General features: G+C 39.8%; 2 protein-coding genes across 8 annotated transcripts; one reads left to right on the top strand and one right to left on the bottom strand.

Moving 5' to 3' along the window:
- Nucleotides 1-7,684: 7,684 nt before the first annotated feature.
- Nucleotides 7,685-11,669, bottom strand: LOC147328009 (transcription elongation factor 1 homolog). The gene is made up of 4 exons (XM_086296099.1): nucleotides 11,510-11,669; nucleotides 11,071-11,207; nucleotides 10,900-10,970; nucleotides 7,685-9,085 (listed from the first exon to the last, which is right to left on the bottom strand). Exons 2-4 carry the CDS (start codon nucleotides 11,184-11,186, stop codon nucleotides 9,021-9,023), a joined length of 252 nt encoding a protein of 83 aa, XP_086152225.1. The 5' UTR covers nucleotides 11,187-11,207; nucleotides 11,510-11,669; the 3' UTR covers nucleotides 7,685-9,020.
- On the top strand, nucleotides 11,085-17,049 carry pld6 (phospholipase D family, member 6). Of its 7 annotated transcripts, none has more exons than XM_086296093.1 (5): nucleotides 11,085-11,282; nucleotides 12,762-12,872; nucleotides 13,378-13,549; nucleotides 13,759-13,988; nucleotides 16,118-17,049. In XM_086296093.1, exons 2-5 carry the CDS (start codon nucleotides 12,863-12,865, stop codon nucleotides 16,351-16,353), a joined length of 648 nt encoding a protein of 215 aa, XP_086152219.1. In that variant the 5' UTR covers nucleotides 11,085-11,282; nucleotides 12,762-12,862; the 3' UTR covers nucleotides 16,354-17,049. The 7 variants fall into 7 exon arrangements, with proteins under 7 accessions (XP_086152219.1, XP_086152224.1, XP_086152218.1 ...); XM_086296092.1 differs by lacking the exon at nucleotides 11,085-11,282 and adding an exon at nucleotides 11,479-11,719; XM_086296096.1 differs by lacking the exon at nucleotides 11,085-11,282 and adding an exon at nucleotides 11,479-11,719 and having other exon boundaries at nucleotides 12,762-12,876.
- The last annotated feature ends 685 nt before the right edge of the window (nucleotides 17,050-17,734 follow it).

Raw genomic sequence — 17,734 nt, 5'->3', positions numbered from 1 at the left:
CCGCTGCACTATGGGCGGGGGGCATTGGTCCTTGTCGGCGTGGTTTTATGGAGGCATGGACAAGAAAGAAAGAAAGAAAGAAAGAGAAGAGGAGGAGGGGATAAGAATCAGAGGTGGGGGAAAAGAGAGGTGAGAGGTTGCAGATGAGTTGCATGGCATGGGATAGTGATGCTGCTGCATAGGCTCCATCGCTCCATCCCTCCCTCGGAGAGAATGGAAAAAACAAGGAGTGGTTATGTGATTCCCCACATGCAGGGTGAGGAGCGCACAGTGGAGAAAAGGAATAGCGGGGAGGGGGGCGTTTCCCTGCACAGCACAGTCTATTATCACCACACTTGAGCATGGATACGTTGTACAGCATATGGAGCGGCTTTTTCAGCTGACATAAAGGTGGACGTGGCGGTAAGTTAAATGTCTTTGTTTTTTTCGCTTTCATTAACCACGAAAAGCGATTTGGGCATAGTTCGCAGCACGGCGTTGTTGCTCAGGGTCCCGTCACTTTACACTGTCCTGTTTATTAAAGATATTTTGTTGATAATCCCTGAAGTGAAGAAAACAAGACTTGTAGATTTCTGCTTCATTAGCCGCTTTGCAGCACAGCATGGCATGAGATTACGCCCTATCAATTTGTCGCTGGCACGCTTTAGGATTTGATAACTAAACAGGTTGGTCCCAGCAGCCTCACTCCCAAATGCCTATCAGATTACTTGATGCGAATTGTACCTGCATGCAGCTTAGGCTAATATTTAACCACAACAGCATGCCAACGTGTCTTCCTCCTTTGTATCCGGTTGGGGGGGGAAGAAGAACGAAAAAAAGAAAAAAGAAAAGATGCTTAAAAATCTCTTTCACGCTCCCTGCAAAGGGTTAAGGATTCAATCCACGCCTGCCACTCTGAACTGGGTTCTCCTTGTCAGTAGAAGCGGATGTATTTACAAACAAAGAAAGCTTAATATCCAAGCCTGTCACGTAGGGGACAGGTGCTGGCTATCTGCAATTTTTACAGTGGTGTGTGTGGTTGTCTGGTTATCTGGGCTAGTAGGCCAACTGGAGCCTATGCATTAAGATTAAAGAAACCAAAGTGTCTCTTTTAAGTTTGTCACTAAAAGTTTGGCCCAAGGCTGATGGGTTGGATTCTTATTCTGCACTATAGGCTGAATTTTTTGCAATTGCCATCGCTGGGTCGTTTAGTTTTTGTCTGTGTGGTGACTATAAGACCCCACAGTGTAGCAAAAAAGAAAAAAAATGACTGGAAAGATTTGCTGTTGCAGGCATAAGCATAAACATCCTCATAACAGTGCCTTTAGTTCCAAGCAATTAAGCAGTAATGTGCAAGCAGCAGCTCAGCATCCGCTTAGTCTGTCTCCATCTCAAGACTGTCTTGTCTTTGCCCCTGGCACAGCCACTTGTGATTCTGCATCCTATCTGAAATACCAGGTACATTAAATGATTGATAAGTCTATTGCATCAGACATAAATATGAAACACAGACCGATTTTCTTTCATTAGGCCCTCCAGCTGGAGCCAGTTCAATTTCAATCAAGTCAATTCAGGAAATGGATTTTCTTATAAATGCGAGCCAGATGTCGTTCGCTGCGAAATGAAGTTCTTACCAAGTCTATTCAGAAATTATTAGAATTATAAAATGTGCATGCAGGGCAAGTTCATATGATTGTGAACGTAAAAAGGAGGCGAGAAAAAAAGGCCTGCCTGTCTGTACACTCAAAACTGCTGCCACAGGCACACCCATATGTGAGTGTCTTGCTATCATAGCTTAACCCCCGCATACACGGCTAAAACCACACTGAAGCATGTCTTCAAATTACATGAAGACATTCCAGTGACACCGAGCAGACACAGACCGGTCCTGAGTAGTGAAGAGGGCAGCAGCAGGGTGTATTTTTACACCAGATCTCTGACACCTACGTACATCTCTTCACAGCTCTTGGTGAGAACAGAAGACACGTCCACTTGAGTTGTCATCATCAGCAGCCCAGACATGGACAGTTGGGATGGAGGAAGAGGCAAGATGCGAAGGGGAGAGATGAGGCGAGAAGACTAGAGAAGTATAGGTAATGAGGGAGGCGTCAAGATCTTGTCGATGTGATGGCCCTAGCTAGTTTTGGCACTTCTCGCAGAATGACAGCAGGATAGGAAGTAGACTATCACCAGAGTCTGAGAGGTGAGGGGTTTTGTCAGTGGCAAATGGGAACTTTTGAGGGGTGTCAGGTTCCCTGAAGTGCACCTCTGATAGGTGATTGGTTCGTGTGTGTGTGTGAAAATGGATAAACAAGCTGATCCGAGGATAACAAAGGGATAAAAGGGTAAATGCGTGGCAAAGAGAGGGAAAGGCAGCAGAGGGATCACAATGATTAGAGAGGAAAGGTTAAGTGGAAAAGTGAGAGATGAGAGGAGAAAAAGAAAAGAAAAGAGAGTGCATCAAGTCAGGTTTGTAAACTAGTTTGTTTCCGGGGGGAACTGTCTGTGGTGCTGATGTAACCCCGACAACTCCCACCCCCTCTTTTCCCAATAAAATCTCCTTCTCCCTCATTCTCTCCTCCTCAGCTATTGACTGACAGCTACTGTGGCTCTAATTGGCAAGTGTGGATAGGGGAGAGTAGAGCTTATTCTCCATGGGACGGACCAAGCAAGAGAGAAAGAGAGTGTGTGTTGAGGTGGGGAGGAGATGGGGGACGTATCCAGGGAAGTGGTCCAACAATAGTTGAGGGGAGAGGAGACAAAGCAAAGGAAGAAGGGAATAGATGGTCAAACGGAGTCGTAAACAGTATGAAGGAAGACAGCGGGTGAGGAGGGGAGGATGGAGGTGAGGACTAAACATCTGTTTGGTAATCACTCTCTCCCCTCAGTGCAGTGTAACACATACTGACACCTATTTGATAATTGGTGAGCCTGCCCTCTCCCTCAGCGCTTGGCTAAATGGTTGCTTGATACTGGGGAGAGCACAGGGACTAGCTGTTGGCAGTGTAATCTGTTTACTTGGTGCAGCTCAGGTACAGACGCATAGCAGGCTGCCTGCGTGTCTGTGTGTGGATGTATGCGTTGCTGTTGCTTACAGTCGGGCTATCAGTCTAACAGTGTGCTCGAGATGTGACTGCGTGTGTTAAATGCGTATTATAACCTCAGAGCAATGCCGCTCCCTTGTCATTCAAGGATAAAAAATGAAAAAGAAAAATGATCTCTTTTGTCTCTTTTATCCCAGGTGCTGTCCTTAAAGATGTGCCTCCACACAGACCTACTTCAACACTGCAATCTTATTCAGAGTGCAGAAGCTGAAGGGAAGCACACAGAAAAGGAAAGTGAGCTCCACAGTCGAGAGGAGAAAGAAAGTAATAGAGGGGAGGAGGTGGGCATTTCTGCTCCTGTCTCGACCACGGGTATTCTTGGGTTGATAATACAGATGTGGATGTTATTGCTTGAGAATACGCGTAGTCGAGCGGAAGCTTTATCATCAGCACTGGACCATAAACAGAACATTGCTCAGAGCCCAGGCAGACACATTTAAATGTATAGTCAAACTGAGGCATTTGGTGATTTTTAATTAAGCGCCCAGAGGTGACTTTTTATGGCAAAGGCTTATTTTGTTTAATCAGAAAGGGTTTTTATTTTTAAATAGAATCCAATCGAGGCCAGCAGGAGCCCAAATCCAATCCAGCCAATGAAAGGGTTTTATCATCGCAGTTTTATCAACCATGTCAACCCTTTACACCTGTGGAGGAAATGAGTTTGTGTCATTGGCTAGATTCAGCCTCCCCTGCAGAGGTGCTGGTGGGAAAGACTTGTACCATGCCACTAAGCTAAACCCCCAGGCATTAGTTCAGGGAGCTTAACACAAAAGTCTTCAGACTTAGACGTTAATTCCAAATTCTTGATTGCATATCCTTGTCATTCAGTCGTGCACACAAGTGATCCTATAATCTTATCAGTTGATGGGTGTCTTTCACAGACCTTCACACTCTGCACTGAACATTTTCCTGAAGCTGAGCAGAAATTTCAAGTTAAAAGAAAAAAACTAGCCGTGTGTTCCTGGACTTCACATCCCCCAGGCAAGGGGATAATATATTATATTATAACTGTGCATAAGCATCGTACCGCTGCACTTGCAACCACTGTTGCATTCCTATTTTCGAATCTTGCTAAAAATGTGTGTTTGATGCCCGTAGCAGCAACAGTAGACAGTACCACATGAGGACATGTCAAGGCTTGCACCCATGGCTGACATTTCAGCGTTCAGCTCAGCTGACTGGCTGTCACGATGGAGATCCAGACCCACATTCGCACATACGCTCAAGTGCCTGAATGTTCACATAATCTAGATGCTGGTAGGAAAATCGGGGATTGAGGGATCTCACAAAAATAGGCATATAGATAGATCTCACATATATGACTCACGGTGCAGCTAGTAGGTTCACTGGGTCCGCGTGCCAGTGAGGAAATAAGGGATTGACTGATTTTATGGTTAACTATTTTTAGTCAGAATGATGGATGTTTATGTTCTTTATTGATCAAGCTGAGGTGTGGGTTTGAAAAATTCCTGGACGTTTGGGCGTGCTGATTAATCAGGTAGCAGCTGTGTTCGAATAAAACATTTTACATTTTGGGCGCATTTTGCTAAGTATTATAAATTAGAAAATCAGCATTTCATTGCGAATTCAGCAATACATTAGCATCTGGTTATGTCCGTGATAAATTACACCCTTATCATTCACACGATTTCTTACTACTGTGTAAGCAAATCTCTTAAGAGTGTGTAATTATAATTTATACAAATTTCACTCCGTGGTTGCATAAACTTGTTGATTGGGCAAAGCCATTTCTGCGGTTTGGCGTGTATTTGTGTGTGCGCTTCTAAGCAACAAAATGACTATTGTGAGCACAGCTCCAGGTGCCTAGCAACCAAATCGCTGTTTCCTTGGCAACAGTTGCCTTGCACTCACTGTGTGGGTGATTGGCAGCCTTGACAACGGAGACGGAGTGACACTTGACCTCGCGTGCTGAATGGGAGAGGAGAAAGAAGAAGCGAGAAATAGAAGAGAGGGGGAGGCAGTGGGAGGGGACGTGCAGAGACAGAGAAGAGACTAAGTGATAATCATTCTCCATTGTAATCATCCTCCAGCATGTTTCATAAGGCGTCGTCAATACCTCTCCAGCTGGGGTCCATCATCAAACACAATACACAGTACAGTGCTCGCATGCATGGACACACTCTTCCTGGGTGGAGAGCCCAGGCAGGCACTCCACATCTCATCTATTATCACTCAGCCCTGCCTGGTGCACAACCTTGCTACGCTGTGTCTTCTTTCATTTGTGATCTGCTACATCCTCCACTCCGTGGGGATGAATGGATACTGGACTCCTAAAATGCGTCACGGTCACAAATGCCACAAGACAGTAGATAAGGAGCTGCACACAGAGACGTTTAATTCCAAATAGGTGCCATCGTTGTCTTTGGAACATTTAAATTACTGTAATTGATTAAATCAGCGTTTTGGTTTTCTCCATCTACCCTTTTGTTAGCTGAGGGAGGGTTTCATTGTGCTGTGCGGAATTTCCTATATATCAGAAATCGTATTTTTGACTCTGTGTTTAAAGATATCAAAGGATCAAAACTGCACAAACGCCAAAAAAAACAAACTGTTTTGCTTTTAGCGCGAAGCATACTGTACAATACAAACCCAGTTTGATGAAGGCTCTGTAAAGTTGTGTAAAGGGCCAATTAAAAATGAAATGCAATTATTTGACGATCATAATGGTTCCAACACTTTTCAAAAAAGCTGCAACAAGGTGCTGTTTGCTGCTGTTGCATTTTTTTAAACACCTCTCTGTAAACATTTGGGACCGAGGAGACCATTTTTGAAAGCAGGGTGTTTTACATTACTTGCTTACATTAAGATTTTAGCAGTTACAGGCTTCTTTTTATTTTTCTTTGTTTCATAGTGTGCCAAATGTTTATAGTAGGTGACAGCTCTGGACTGCCGGCAGTTTTAGCACCAGGACTCTGTTATCACACAGCATTGCAGTTATAATACATATTGAATGTGGTCTGGCATTGTCTTGCTGAAATAAAACAAGGCTTTCCCTGAAAAGATGTTGTCTGGATTGAAGCATATGTTGCTCACTATTAATGGCACCTTAACAGATGTCATTCGCAGAAACGCCTTCCCTTTGGATTGCATGCTAATCACAAATCAGATCACATCCCTTTCCTCTTATCCAAGATGATTTTTTAAATGTTTTTTTCTCCTTTTTTTTCACATGGTAGTTTTAACCCCGATTTGTGGGTGGAGTGATTAACTATATTTTCTAATAATGGTTTCCTAAAATTAGCGGTGCCCATTGTGTATACACTTTTCTGTGGATGCTCTTAATGATATCATGTACCATAAATTATAAAAATCCTAAAATGATTTCTCCTGTGCAGTCTGCGACAGTGGTGAACTCCCTATGTTTGCTTCTGAGATGCTAATTGTAACCATTCATGTTACTAATTAACCTCATGAGCACTGGCGCGTTATTAATATTTATGCAGTGATTCTATGTAAAGCCTACGGTGTAGCATATGCAAGTTGCCGACGCCCTTTCCAACATTTACATCTTTATACAAGTGTTTGCCGTTATGCCGTATGTACGGTGTGGATTAAACACGCGAGTATACGACCACTGTGAAACTGTGCAAAACACAAAACATGTTGCTGCTGTCCAATTCAAAAAAAATAAAATTTTTAATTTTCATCATTCTGTTGTCTTTGTACCATTTTTAATTAATACTGCCTTTCAAATTATTTCAAAGATAATAATTTGAAATTATAAGATGGCCTTGTAAATAAGTTTAATGTTTTTTAACAATGTGGGGAAACATCTTTCAATCATTCAACCTTTCAAGGAAGCAAATCTCTTCTAATTGTGCTTGTACACACACACACACACACACAGTCATGTCGGTTATCATTTTACATTTCTGTTATTCTGTTGGAATATTTTAATATCACATAAAATATATAAGGTGGCAAGCCTAATTACTTTAACAATTCTTAGTAAAAAACGAATTAAGTCATCTGTCTCTTTGTAGAGCCATCGATTGCCGTAAAAATGTTACAAAAAAATAATCACATTAATAAGCCAGACTTTAACAGGGTTGTGTGTTTTTTCTCATTAAGATCTGGACAATGTGGTGTATTTGGAGGCAAGCCCACACACACACACATTCTTGCTTCCATAAATACTTATTAGCACCCCAAGTGTTTATGAACATGTGGGTGAAAATCCAAGAATTTGTTTTTGTAATATTTACTAAGCTACAGTAGCATGCTGTTTCTATAATTTACAGAGTATTTCTGCAAAACGAAACTGCTTCTTCCCATTAAACGGCAGACGTGAGATCAACAGGACAGGTAAGTCAGAAAACATAACATACTGCTTGGATTTGGAATTTTCATCAGATTTGTGGAGCGTAATAAAAAATGTAATAATGATGGGGTTACCCTTAAGTCTCTACCACAGGATCAAAATCAAACATATCCATTAAGTAAACATTAAACAAAACAGCTCTGATTCATGATACCCAAAACAGATGGCTGAGTAGGAGAGTGTCATAGAGCATAAACTACTGACTTCAAGGCATCGAAATACTGCACATTACTGCATATACATGCCCATTAAAAGAACATTTGTGCATCTTAAAATTATTTTATTTCATGAACATATAACCTAAAGACATCAGAAACAGAAACTGAATGGATTAAAAACATTTCAAAACTCATGAACTCAGCAGCTCAGCATGAATCTTGAACATCTTGTGCCTCTCTAGAGTGGAATGACCTAATGCTGTGACACAGATGTCTGAGTGACTGCATTATGACCAGAATCTGTAACATCATACTTAAATCTGAGTAATCATTATAGATTACACACACACACACACATACACACACACAAAGCTCATGATTAGCTATTTCAGTGACATTTTCCAGCACTGCAGTTGGACTGAACAAACATCCGGCTCAGGATTCCTTGTACCAAGACTGTATAAATCATTAAAAAAACAAGACAATTTTTACTCTTCAACTAGATCGAGTTGCTTGTGTCAGACTTTGAAAAACTGTAGGAATAATACTCAAGAGTTGTCCATTTTAAAATCAACCTACTCACCATATTCATAGTTTCTTTCATGATACAAATATTCATATTAAAATATTCAAATGCTAAGATGTGAATATGTTCGCTTGCATAATCTTTGTATCTCTTAGATATCTCTAGCAGTTAGAAACTAAATACCTGGAAGCATTTTTTCAATGCAAAATACTTTATTTTAAAAGAATGGACCTAGATGATCACCAATAAGGTCCCCCAACCAACCACCCACCCAAAAAAGAAGCTGTATTTTTAAAACAGACAGCTCTGCTAAATGTGTAAAGATAAATCAGGGTACACTGCACAGAACAAATTATGTAATAAATCTCAAGAGTCAAAACTAGAGTTGTGAGCTGAAACCTTAAACAGAAAGGGGAGAACTCTTCACCACCTTTCTGACAGGTGTAGAGACAAAGCGCAACATGTCATACTCTGAAATCAGGCCTGCTAGAAGGAAAACAGCCGGCCTCACAATGTGCAACAAAATGTCTGTAGCTAGCTAAAATAGATTAGATTTTACTATCAGTTTAATTATTGTAGCATCCATGTCTAGTTAGCTGTTAGAAAGTTAATGCTAGGTATGTGTCGGCAACAGAGTACCCACAAATTTGACATTTGGATATTTTATTTATCAGTAGTTGCACATTTTCTCCCATTTCTGCTGCTGATTCAAGCTCAGTTTTTTGTTTGGCAGCTTATAAAGAGTTCAAGAACCTGCAAAGCGGCCATTGGGCAATTGACAGCTTTTTGTGAACAGGAACATATGACAAGCATGCATCAAGCAATGCAAAAAGAAAAAGAAAAAAAAAGGTTTTCCTCTTCAGTGTGGGTAGAACTTAACTGCGCTCTGTTTCTAACCATTTTCATGAGTTCTATTGATTGGCTGCTTCACAGGCGTCTATCCAATCACTATACACATCAACTGGCTCTGACAGATCTGAGGAAGAATGGATTAAGGATAAAAAAACGATGCTGTTGCTTAAAAATAAAAACATCCACAGACAGAGAATGAGGTGAACTTTAAAAATCAATACAAAGTTCCAGTTATTACAATGTGTTTGAGCAAATCGCATTCTGAAGCCAGGTTATTTATTGGAAGTAAAATAAACGAATTAACATTTTCCAAAGGTCTCCTGCCTTTCTAAGCTTGTACCACAACATTTTTATTACTCTGATAAAATTAAACAGTTCCTCATATTGGTCTCAGACTACATGGAGATGGAAAAATGACGTGACCTGCTGTCGTTTAAAGTATAACAATATAGTTTGATTATATAACCTTTATTTAAAGTCAGCCTACCACCTCTTTTTTCCTGATAATTTAACCTTGTCTCCCAGCTGTCAACAACCAAGTATTTCAGTCATTTGATATCATTAAATTGCTCATATGACCTACAATTAAGCTCTCAAGATATCTGATTTAATCTATGTGGTTACTGTGGCCAAGTGAAAACAAGATAACGGTATTATTTTTTCCCAAAACAAATACTGATTTAGTTATGCACCAGTTAGTTTTTAGGTGGACTTACTACATAGTCAACCTGAGATAAGTTAGAAGCTATGGTCATATGCACGGTATATGAAAGAGACACTGTCTCATTTCAGTGATGTGGTGAGGCAATGAAGGCAAATGCTGATGTTGACATTTAAGGCAGGTTTCCTAAGACGAGCTATTAGTAAAACATATAGGGCCTCACAAAGAAAGAAAGAAAGAAATGACCAACAACCTGACCACCTGCATATGTATGACCAAGGTTTTAGCCTAATGCCACTCTATATTATTCAAAGAGGCAGTATACAACGAATTAAGCTCAATACAGCCAGTTTCTTTGCTTTAATGTGCTTGTCAAAGCCTATAACCCTAGATAACCACTGTTGTGATGCACGTTATAAACTTTCTCCATTAAGAGTGTTCTGCTTCAGGCTCTGTGGGCGCTCACATAAAATCATGTGGATTTTCTTCCACGTGAAATGATACCTGTGAGTGCCACCTACACTTCACAGATGTTATCAGATAATGACAATACAATGCTGTCTAAAAATCCACCAAGAACATAAAACATATAATAGTAAAGAACAAGACCGGTACAAAAGAAAAGGTCAGGAGATTACTCCTGCGGCAAATCTTGGGATTAATCGCACAGAGCGGTAAAACAAACACTTTAAATTAAGTTAATTACATAATAACCGCTTGAGCCTCAGTGCCTTTTTAACACTAAGCCACAACCTTCTAGGTAACTTGATGTGCACCTCCAGAGAAATGCAACTAAATGTCGGATCAACGCATACCACGATTACTTTGACGGGGTGCATGGTTGCAGTGCAGGGATAAAATGAGTTTCTGGTTACAACGTAAGCTAGGACGTAGATTTCCTGCAGAAGAATAAATCAATTTTAAGAATAATTGAATTTTACACCAAAACTCTAAAGATAACCTACTCTCAACCAGGTTGTGTGTTCAGCATAGGTTTTTATCAAGGTAAAACGAGATCACTTTTGTGACAAAGAAAACGCTGACTTTAAGCGCAACATAGCTCAACAAGCCATTAAACTGGTTTTATAGTACATCCCTATGAACTTCTTTAACCCCTGAATAATGTATGAGCTAATATTTTATTTTGTCAAACTACTTTTCCTCATATAAAAAATTTATTTAAATGTGCAAAGATAATAAAATAACAAGAAACTGCTCTGCCTTATATTTGCTTTGCTGCTATATGAGAAAGAGAGCTGCCACCTAAATAAGGATACAGGTAATGGGGGTCTGGAACTCCTCCAAGCAGACTGTACATGATATTATCCCAGTGTTTCTGCTTCTCTCCCTGTTGAAAGACAAAGCGAGAAGAAGCGTCAGAGACCACCAATCACCTAAGAAATCTACCTACGAACCATAGACCAGGTGTGTTTAGGTGGGCACTATACATTTTGACATCACATGACTTCTCGTGGTTGCAGAAAGGACATGTGAACTGAGTTTCCAGATCCCCCGTCATCTTCTTCTTTGGAGGAGGCTTTCTTTTGGATTTGCGACGACCCATTTTACACAAAGGGAATCGAGTCTGAGTGAAAGAAACAAAAATCACACTGCTTCAACAAAGACGGCACGCACACTGGACCAACAGCACCATATATATGTGAGAATACTTGCTAAAAGAACAACACCAGCTGCTAGTTGCTGCTGGTGCCGCACACTGTTGTTAACAGGCTAACGTTAGCATGTTTGTTGTTGCTCTCTCGTGCAATACAAATCGTCTCGCGATAGAAAAAAATACTTAATGCTATATTCTATTTCATTATACCTCAACTATCCCCACATATTAAACACACAATGACCGGTAAACGTTATGTATTGATAGTTTACCTTTTCTTGTTGAAAACACACGCTACCGTTTTGCGGAAACGGCTTCCGTTGGCTCCAGCACCCGTAACTCTTCGCGTTACGTAATTGGAGAAGAGTGTGAGCGTCGTGGCCTGCTATTGGCTAGCTGACGTGTCTGTTAACTGCCTGATAGTGACGACAAAGATCTTGGCGCTGCCTATTCCCACGTGGTGGCGACAGAAGCTTGTTCAGGTTTGCCTTTGTTTTCTAAAGAAATAAAATAATATAAAATAAAATAAAAACCTCAGTTTTGCTGTTTTGACATGCTCCACATCTCGCAAGGCTAACATTGGTCAAATGTGCTTCGATTTCTAGTCAGCAACAGTAGCTCAACACTGTTAAGATGCTGGTTTGATTCGCTCAGTTCAGCTTGGTTAACCGATTCAGGGAGCTAATTTGCGTTCTACTGGTTAAAGCCGAAAACAAAGTGCAGTGAACAACAGTTTGTTTGGCATATTTGTCACACTTACATGTTTCAGATCATTTTTAAACTTCTTAGACAAAGATAACCAGAGTAAGGGTATAAAAGAACTGCAGTACTCTAATCAGGCTGAGATAATTCCTGTTGTTTCTTATTTGGCGCTCATGGGCATGTGGGTGTGTGTTTTGTGAATGACCCTTTATGAGATATTGTTTGTTTTATTGTTGTTATAATTATTTGTAATGTAACCTAGCACGTGACTGGAGGTGAAAATTAGCTTTATGCTAACTCTGATATAAAGTATCATAATGGCAACATTTATGTTAATATTGTACATCATTTATTTTCAAATAAAACCAATAGAGCATATAGTAAAATAACATTTTTAAATTATAATTTAATTTATTAAAGTGGGTAGTTATCTAAACCCCACCTGGCCCTGTGTGAAAAGAGCAATTGCCCCAAAGTCTAATAACTGTTTTTTTCACCCTTGGCATTAGAATTCGAATTCAACTTTATTGTCATTGCACATGTCACAAGTACAAGGCAAAGAAATGCAATGAGGCGTTTGAGATAACTGGCAGTGAGACTTTAACTTTACTGTAGAGGAATTTTGGCCAGCTCTAAATTCAGCCAAACTGAAGGGTTTTAAAGCATAAACAGTCTAAGGTCATGTCAAAGCCTCTCGATTTCCTTTAAATCTGGACTTTGGGGGTTGACTTGCTGATATGTTTCAGATCATTGTCTTCCTGCATAACCTAATTGCAATTGAACTTCAGGGCATGAACTGATGGCCAGTTCATTCTTCTTCAGGATTTTCTGGTAAAGAGGAGAATTAATGGTTCAATCAATTACTGCAAGTCATCTAAATCCTGAAGCACCAAAGCAACTCAAACCACCACTCTACCACCACCATGTTTGACTGTAGGTATGATGTTATTTTTAATGAACTGCTGTGTTATATTTACATCAGATGTAACAGGACCCAAACTGTTGTCTCATACAGAACATTTTCCCAAAAGTCTTTGAGATAATCAAGATCTCTTTGGCAAATATGAACAAGCCTTTGTGTTCAAGCTACATGTGTTAAATGTATGATTTGTGGTGCGTTATTTTAACAGCGTTCATAGAGGTTTCCTACAGAGTTGAAGATGTTCTGTATTTAAAAAAAACAAAAAAAACATTGTGGAGCTACAAACATTGCACTACTGATCTAATGAAGGGTGAGACGAGAAAATAAGAAAAGGTTGTTTATAAGGGCGTGAATCCTCAGAACTGATAAGCTGGAGTCCTCCACAATTCAGCTTGTTTTCTGTTTTCTATCTGTTAAAGAATCTACATTAAAACACGTTATGATCATGCATGAGGACAAGGATGTTTTCATTATGCTACACATTTGATTCTTAAAGTTATTTTCTTTACATGGTAGCAATGTGGACAGTAAAGGTGGTCAGCCTGGGAGTGGTGGCCCTCTCCCTCAGTCTGGAGCTGCTCTTTTGGCTCTTCAGTCGTCGCCGATCTGAAAGAATCACCAATAAGGTCCTCTTCTTCCCCTCAGAGGTGGCTTGTGTGGAGCACATCTTCTCTCCCACGTTACCTCAGTAAGTGGAACATCAGTGAAACTTGAAGTAATTATTGTTTTCCTATATCGCTGCCAAAGATGTTACAATGTCTATTAACTTCACCTCTTTTTAAAATCATTTTTCATCTACTTAAGTATTTTTTTCACATGAAATGAACCCTGAAAGCTAAACTTTACTTAAGTGGTCATGAATTATGACAGGTGATCTTTTGTTTTCTGCTCTTCCAGCTCCCATGTCTGCTCATTGCCTCATGGTGTAGACACCTCTTTCTCTCGTCTTCTCCGCTACATCCTGTCTGCTTGCTCTTCTCTGGACTTGTGTCTTTTTTCTTTTTCCAACATGGATCTGAGTAGGGCTGTACTACTGCTGCATAGCAGGGGCGTAACCATCCGAGTCCTCACTGACAAGGTCTACTCGGCCATCAGTGGCTCCCAGATCGGCGTCCTCCGCAAAGCCGGTAAGGGAGGAGATTTTTTTTTTAATATATATATATATATGAAATGTTTTGGAAGCATACATATATATTGTAACTTGAGTCAGTGTGTGACTCAGGGTGCTATTGTTGCAAAGTGTCTCATAAATCTCACACAGGCCACTGAGACATACTGTATGTAGTCCTTTGGGTGGTGTTATTGGTTAAAAAAAACAGTCACACTAACCTCTGAGATCATTATTATAGATACAAGAAGGATGACTCAGGTCCTGCTCAAGAAATGCTGCTCAGTTTATGTTCTTTGACTTTAAGTGTCATTGTTACTATCACTGGGTTCCTTAGTTGTGATTAGAGAGAGATAAAAGGAGCTGTCTGTGTGAATGGAGGTTGCCGCTACAAGCCCTCCTATGAGTCAGACTAATCATTCTCTGAAAGATTTTGTGTCACGTGTCTGACTCATGCTGTCTCACTTTCTCTGCAGCCCTCTCTGCATTTAATAGATTACTCCAACCATATATCAGCCTCTGGAAACATATATCAACAATATCCCTTTTACTGCTGAACTTTGGGTCCTGTCGTCAGTAAGCTAGAACCCCCCCCCCCCCACACACACACACACACACACACACACCCACACACACAGTTATTTCCAAAAACCAATCAGCAAAACCTTTCCATTTTTGATTTGTCTGCCCTAATAAGTCTGAGCCGTCTTTGCAGCTTTTTGCACTTAGCTAACTAACTATATATCACACCTATATTTGATTGAGTCTGTCCCTTTTCTTCTGTTTCTGTCCCTTATGCACTCTCGCTCATACTCTTTGAACTATTATATTAGCTGTACATCCACCGGTGAAAATGACACCATCTTCACCAGTGTATTTTATTTTCCAACTGCAGGGCACTGGAGATCTTTGTGGTTCTTTAATGAGACACTCAACTTTAATACAATGTAACCCTTTTTATTTTTTTTAATTTTTTTTGCAAGACAGAAGCTTTAAGTAAGAATTAAGTAAGTGCAAAACTGGCAGCCAGACAGCAAAGTGTGTCTCTTCAGAGAGAAAGTGTGTGTGTTTTTGTGTGCATGTGTGTATTGACTGCAAATCACACGAAAACCACTTTGGCACAAAGAACAGTCAACGTCTCTTTTCTTCTTATTATATTTCATCATTATCTTGTGGAGCTTCTTGAACCGCTGTACATAAATAAAGCACAGGGGTAAAGGTTATCATCACTTAAGATAGTCAAGAGTTCATTTGTTAAACATTTTAACAAGGATGATAAAACAGATTCTGAAAAAGATCTTGTCTTTCTTCGGTTTGCTAAAAAGCCATTTCTGGTAATGTGGGTTTTTTTAAGAGGCATGCACTTGCCAAATTCAAGAGAAGATTTGCATGACTAATCTGTGAGAGTAATCTGCAGGCCAATCTAAAAATTAGCAGTCTGCCGGGTAATGCATACTGAGATCCAACATCCTCCTTATGATCATTTCCGTACAAAACAACTGAAGAACAGAGAAACACTTAATGCATTAAAAAAACTCGGTCTCAGTGCTGTAGTTTAGATCAGAATGTTTTACATTTTTTACTTTATATTGCCTGTTTAAAACCCACAAGTTCACTGTGTTGCAGTGCATATGAGTTAATGTTAGACTTTCAGATGCACATAACAGTCACATTTACAAAAAATATACAGATATACAGTCTTTGCATGTTATATATATATATTTTTTTATATTCCAAGAAAAGGTAACCATAATGGAAATAAGTAGTGAGTGTCCTAAATATTTCATGAGAGGCTGATGTGGTGTTAGGTAATCCTATATGTGGTCAAAGCGCGCAGGTTTTAATGCGGTTACATTTCGTCTGCTTACAATACCTTTGTATTTTACAGGTCCTCTGGGTCCTCAGTTTTCCACACCATCCATTTAGAAACACATATGTAACAGTCTTTCAATCTTTAAAGGTGTAGCACTAAAGAGATCGTTACATACATACTGTACTTTTAAAAACCACCATTTTCCCTTTTGAGGCGCATTGAATTTTTGTGCAGAATTTCACAGTAAGTAGATGAAGGGAAACAAGCGCTGTATACTGTAAGGCATTAAAGAGTTTCCCTTCCTTCCTCCTGCCTATCCACCCTCTGCTCCCTAGGGATCTGCGTGCGGTGCGATGTGAGCGCCGTCCACATGCATCACAAGTTTGCAGTGGTGGATGGCCGCACGCTCATCACCGGCTCCCTCAACTGGACGCTGACAGCAGTGCAGAGCAACATGGAGAACATCATCATCACCGAGGAGCCCGACCTGGTTCAGCCTTTCGTCAAGGAGTTCTGCAGGCTATGGGGGCTCAATGATTCAGCCCAGTACCTCAGTTCATTGACTGATTAGCTATGATGAATACTGAGTGAGGATTCAAAAAAAAAAGTGGCCTTTTCTTTTTTTTCCAGAGGCTATGTTTAGGTTTCGAGAGACTTCATTCATGTTAATGTAACAGCATTACTGTGTGTAGATAACAGAAGTATTAAAAGTTAGATTTTTTTATGCTTATGACTCATAACACTGTTATGTGATTTAGCTGGCTAAGTGTGAAGTTAAAGGTTTTGTGGTTTTAGATGAAAACAAAGCCTTTGAGGTGCTAACTGCTTGACTGGCCTGCTGTTGTTCCACTGCTTTTCACAACCCTGCAACATTAACGCGTTTAGGTTCTACAATGTTTTTTCTTTGTGTGTATTCCTCTGTTTTAGGATCTGAATACTTGTTTTTCGTTTGTTATTCTACTTTATATATTCAGTGTTGTTTTTATAGGTTTTGTCACAGGTTGACAAAAGTTATTAATAAAATTAGCTTTTTTAGGATCTTAGATTATCAAGCTGACGTCGTTTCTCATTTAAACAATAATATTAATAGGTGGTTCATTCCATGGAAGTAAAGAGAAAATCTATAATATAGATTGTGTTTAATGTCCTTTGTCAAATCTACATACAGTTCTTTGTTTATAGCGTAAATAAGAGTTGTTTATTATAGTTTGTTATTGCAGGCAAACGCCAATAAAACCTGAATAAAAGTCTTTGTTTGTTGTAAAAATGATCCTGTAGGTGTAGGGTTCTTCCTTTCTGACATGATTCACTTCATTTCATTTCACCTGAAGCGTTTTGTAGCAGTAATATCACTTGAGATTTCCCAACGAGTGAAGATAATCGGGTCGGGACATGATTAATGTGCCCTGGTGTGCATGACTACTTGCTCATAGTCAGGCTGATGCATGTAAATAAAGACCACAGCTGGTTTGTGTGACCTAACACTTGAAGTGTTTTAGAAGGTTATATTTTGAAGTGCAGTTTTGTAAATGGTAAGAGAAAAAGCTACTTTTCCTTTATTCACACAAGGGTTCGCCACAGCTGGTAGCTCCACAAAATCAGACAATTTTATTTACCGTGTCGGTGTCCAGTAAACCTGGGAGCTCATGAGATTTGGATGCCTAACTGTTGCACAAGTCAACACATTATTTAGCTGCCCTGGGAATTTTGTTTATTTGTTTTTCTAGTTTTTTTATTTTTTACTTTGTTTGTTTTATCGGAAGGCTTAGTATTGAAAGTGCGTCCACCAGCAGGTGAGGCAACAGAATACCGGAAATTTAGCAATAACCTTCAAAATAAACCAGTATAAACTCGTTTTTTGACCATCGAGAACTGATCGTACACTCAAAAGAAAAAGTAAAATAATTGTGCCCCAAATTCTGCTTTTAACTATTTTAATTACATGTAAATTT

The sequence above is a fragment of the Aulonocara sp. 'chitande type north' Nkhata Bay genome, linkage group LG6, assembly GCF_057382095.1.
Source record: "Aulonocara sp. 'chitande type north' Nkhata Bay isolate Kocher_YH1m ecotype deep benthic linkage group LG6, A_spYH_male_GT1.1, whole genome shotgun sequence".
Taxonomy (NCBI): Eukaryota; Metazoa; Chordata; class Actinopteri; order Cichliformes; family Cichlidae; genus Aulonocara; species Aulonocara sp. 'chitande type north' Nkhata Bay.
Note: the sequence above shows the minus strand (reverse complement) of the source record. Positions and strands in the feature narration are given on the sequence as shown.